Source organism: Poecilia latipinna, unplaced genomic scaffold (assembly GCF_001443285.1).
Source record: "Poecilia latipinna isolate Pla-1442-1.1 unplaced genomic scaffold, P_latipinna-1.0 Scaffold1553, whole genome shotgun sequence".
NCBI classification, from domain to species: domain Eukaryota; kingdom Metazoa; phylum Chordata; class Actinopteri; order Cyprinodontiformes; family Poeciliidae; genus Poecilia; species Poecilia latipinna.
Genome location: NW_015114169.1, coordinates 147154 through 150311, shown reverse-complemented (window position 1 = coordinate 150311; position 3158 = coordinate 147154). Strand labels below are relative to the sequence as shown.

The 3158-nt window shown below is 42.2% G+C and overlaps 1 protein-coding gene across 1 annotated transcript; it reads right to left on the bottom strand.

Annotated features, from left to right (window-relative positions):
- Positions 1-241: 241 nt before the first annotated feature.
- On the bottom strand, positions 242-3158 carry tmem174 (transmembrane protein 174). The gene is made up of 2 exons (XM_015058601.1): positions 2570-3158; positions 242-520 (listed from the first exon to the last, which is right to left on the bottom strand). The coding sequence occupies exons 1-2, from the start codon at positions 3139-3141 to the stop codon at positions 406-408; spliced, it is 687 nt and encodes a 228-aa protein (XP_014914087.1). The 5' UTR covers positions 3142-3158; the 3' UTR covers positions 242-405.

The following is a 3158-nucleotide window of genomic DNA, read 5'->3' as shown; positions in this document are numbered from 1 at the left end:
AAGTGAATGATAAGTGTGTGTGTGTGTGTGTGTGTGTGTGTGTGTGTGTGTCTTAAACAGACGTTCTGGAGCTGATTTTGTCGATACGTCTCAGGTTTTTTGTTTTTCTTTTTACAAGCTTTTTCAACAAGAAGTCCCCCATCCTTGTGGATTTTACGACCTGTATGCATTCGCCATTTCATCTTTTCACGACAGCAGTTGTGTGGTCAAATTCAACAGGAGTCCCAGTTGTGCTGCCGCTAGAAAGACACTCCACAAATGTTTTATTGAAAAGATGTGATACACAGCATAGAATCGATTTCTTTATTATTATTATTTTTATTTTATTTTTTTAGCCTGCTATAAGAAAAAGGAACAACGTCGTCAGCGTAAGCTTTGACATCGCCCCACCGGATGCTCTGACATTTAAGCCGAATCGTGTTTGGGAGGTGAAGGGTGAATGTCTTCGTACGCAGGTGGTTTAGAACAGGTGGATCCGTCCCCTTCCTGGAGTCCTCTTTCATTTTCCGTCTTCAGTGCTCTACGGTAAAAAAAAAAAAAAAAAAAAAAAACGCAAACATCAGACAAGCTAGAAGTCGAGGGAGGAAAAACTGGCAAACATCCAAATGTTTACAGGCTCAATTGGTTATGCTTAAACCCCTGCTGCCCTTTCAAAGAAAAACACAGAGGTGGAGCGATTTCTCCCTGGACGATTTGGCATTAACTCCTGGAAACTCAGTAAAACGCAGGTCAGGAGCTGAGGGGGGGTGAGGGGAGGAGGGGGACCAGTGGCTGAGTTGGCATGCTTGTCGAAGCTGCAGTTTATAGTCGTCCCAGGTTAACTGTATTATTCCCCACTGTCTGCTTGTGTTAAAGAGATCTGCTCGCCCAGAGACCTGCTGGGAGTAATTGTCTAAAAGCAATAAAAGAAAGTGAAAACCAGGAATGCAGCTTTGTGTTTATAGCGAGAAGTCTCTCTGCGAGACTGTTTGATTGAATTTCAAATAGACGGCCCTGCAATTAGCGAAAGAAAAAGCGAGCCTCGGATTGTGCGTAAGGAACAGGTGGGGAAAAATAAAAAACGTTTAATCCCTGACTCAAAAGCTGTGCTTTTTTTTTTTTTTTCTTTTGCCAAGACATGCATTTCAGAACAAAATGGCCGTGATATAATCTTGTATTCTTAAAGACTGATTATTTGAAGAAATGTCTGCCATTTCGGGTCAGATTGTCACCCCGTGTTCCAGCGAGGCAAAGTTTATTTTCAGGAACGGCTGCAGGGAATATCGGATTATTTTTGCTACCTCTTTTAGAGGGCGACCAAATTTCAGCTGCCGAACAACAAAAAAAGGAAAGCAAAACTTACACTATGTGTGCAAAGTTAGTCAAAAATGTCATCATGCGTTTGTCGAGGAGCCCCAAACCACAGAGCCAAGCGCAAAACTGATCTGGAAGTAAATTAAACAATTTGGATTTACCAGCATGCCCACTTTAAAAGCTTGTATGCTTATTGGGTTTCTCCCATTCTTCCATTCATTAAGCCTGAATGCTCAGTGCCTCGCAAAAGTATACATGTTTTCATGTTAAAACCGCAAACTGCAGAGTACTTCATCAGGGTTTTATGTAAAAAAAAAAAAAAAGACCAAAAGTTGCATATGATTCTAAAGTGGAAGGAAAATATTATTCAATTATTTTCTTAAGCAGTAAAGTGAAAAAGTAGCACAATGGCTGTTGTTGGAGAGTTGAAAGATGATGCCGTGAGGAGGCTCTTTGTTTTTGTTTTAATCAGGGACAGACATGTGTGTCAGATTTAATTAATTTAATTTAATTTTCCTTTGGGATCAATAAAGTATTTTTTCAATTACTGAACTGAATTTGAGGACGTGCATTACTGTCACATATATTTGCAGATCCCAGCTGATCACAGTGCCCCACAGTTCTACTAGAAACAAAGGAAACATAAAATAAGAGTAAATAAGACATAAAAAAAGAAATAAGCTCCTGTAAGTTTTCAATCAAATCGGTTTATTTTATGTATACTGCCAAATTACATCAATGTGAAAAGATGTTGAGTATTATTTAAGTTCAAGAAGTACTCATCAAATGCAGAGAGAGCTATTGCATTAATATCTTAACAGGTTTTTTTATGTGTAGTTTAATTAATACGTTCTGCCACTTCGCAGACATTCATGATATTGAAATGGCCCAGAATGAAAAATGACTGACGCCTCTGTGTTTGGAGGGTGTCAAAAAGTGTGAGTGTGGGATGGGAGTTCACCCTCCAGCAGAACTAAGCTGATAGAAATATATCCTAAAAAACTCGCAACTCTTAACTGGAGTGAATAAATTATCAATGCAGTGAGGGAGCATGCCACACATTTCATATTTGTCTGATAAGATAAGTTCACAAACAAGAATTAACACTTCATTTCCACTTTGCGATCATACACTCCCTTCTGTCAGCCAAAACATAAAATACCAATCAAATAATCTGTCATTTTTATCACAAAATGTAGGAAAAGTTCAAGGGTAATGGACACTTGTGCAAGACACTGGATGCAAACTTAGGGTTTAAATAAAGTTGATCGGCTACCTGCTTCCGTGTCCTGCCTCTGCGCTGTGCGGCGTACAGGCGTTGTCCAAGCAGTACAGAGATTCGTAAGAAGGCAGAAGGTCTGCGTTGCCGCCACTCACAGAGCTACCGGGCCGAGGATCGGCTTGTGGTCGCGCTTCCTGGGTCACAAAGTCATAAGCAGGTGGGATGCACAGCATTGTCGCGGTGCCCCGTAACATCACCGGCTGATTTATTTTACGAACCACAACCGGGCGACCTCTTGAGTTTTGTTCCCGCACAGGAACAACATATATCTCTTTGTCCTGTCGCCTGCGGGGCCAGCAGGACACCGAATGAAACCTGCACACGCTGGTCAGCATGAAGGCCCCTCCGACTGAGATCAGGATGGGGCCCAGAAGTTGGGTCCACTGAAAGCCGAGGAGGGCCTGGTAGTGATGCCAGCCCATGGCCGTGAAGGTGACACCCACCATCGCCAGGAAGACTCCGGACAGCAACAGGGCAGCTCTGGTTGTCTCACCGTCCATCAAACCATCTGATAGATGTGGAGGTGAAACTGGAATGTCGGTTCCCACATGCCTCTGCCCCAACATTTTAATCCAGTAATCTC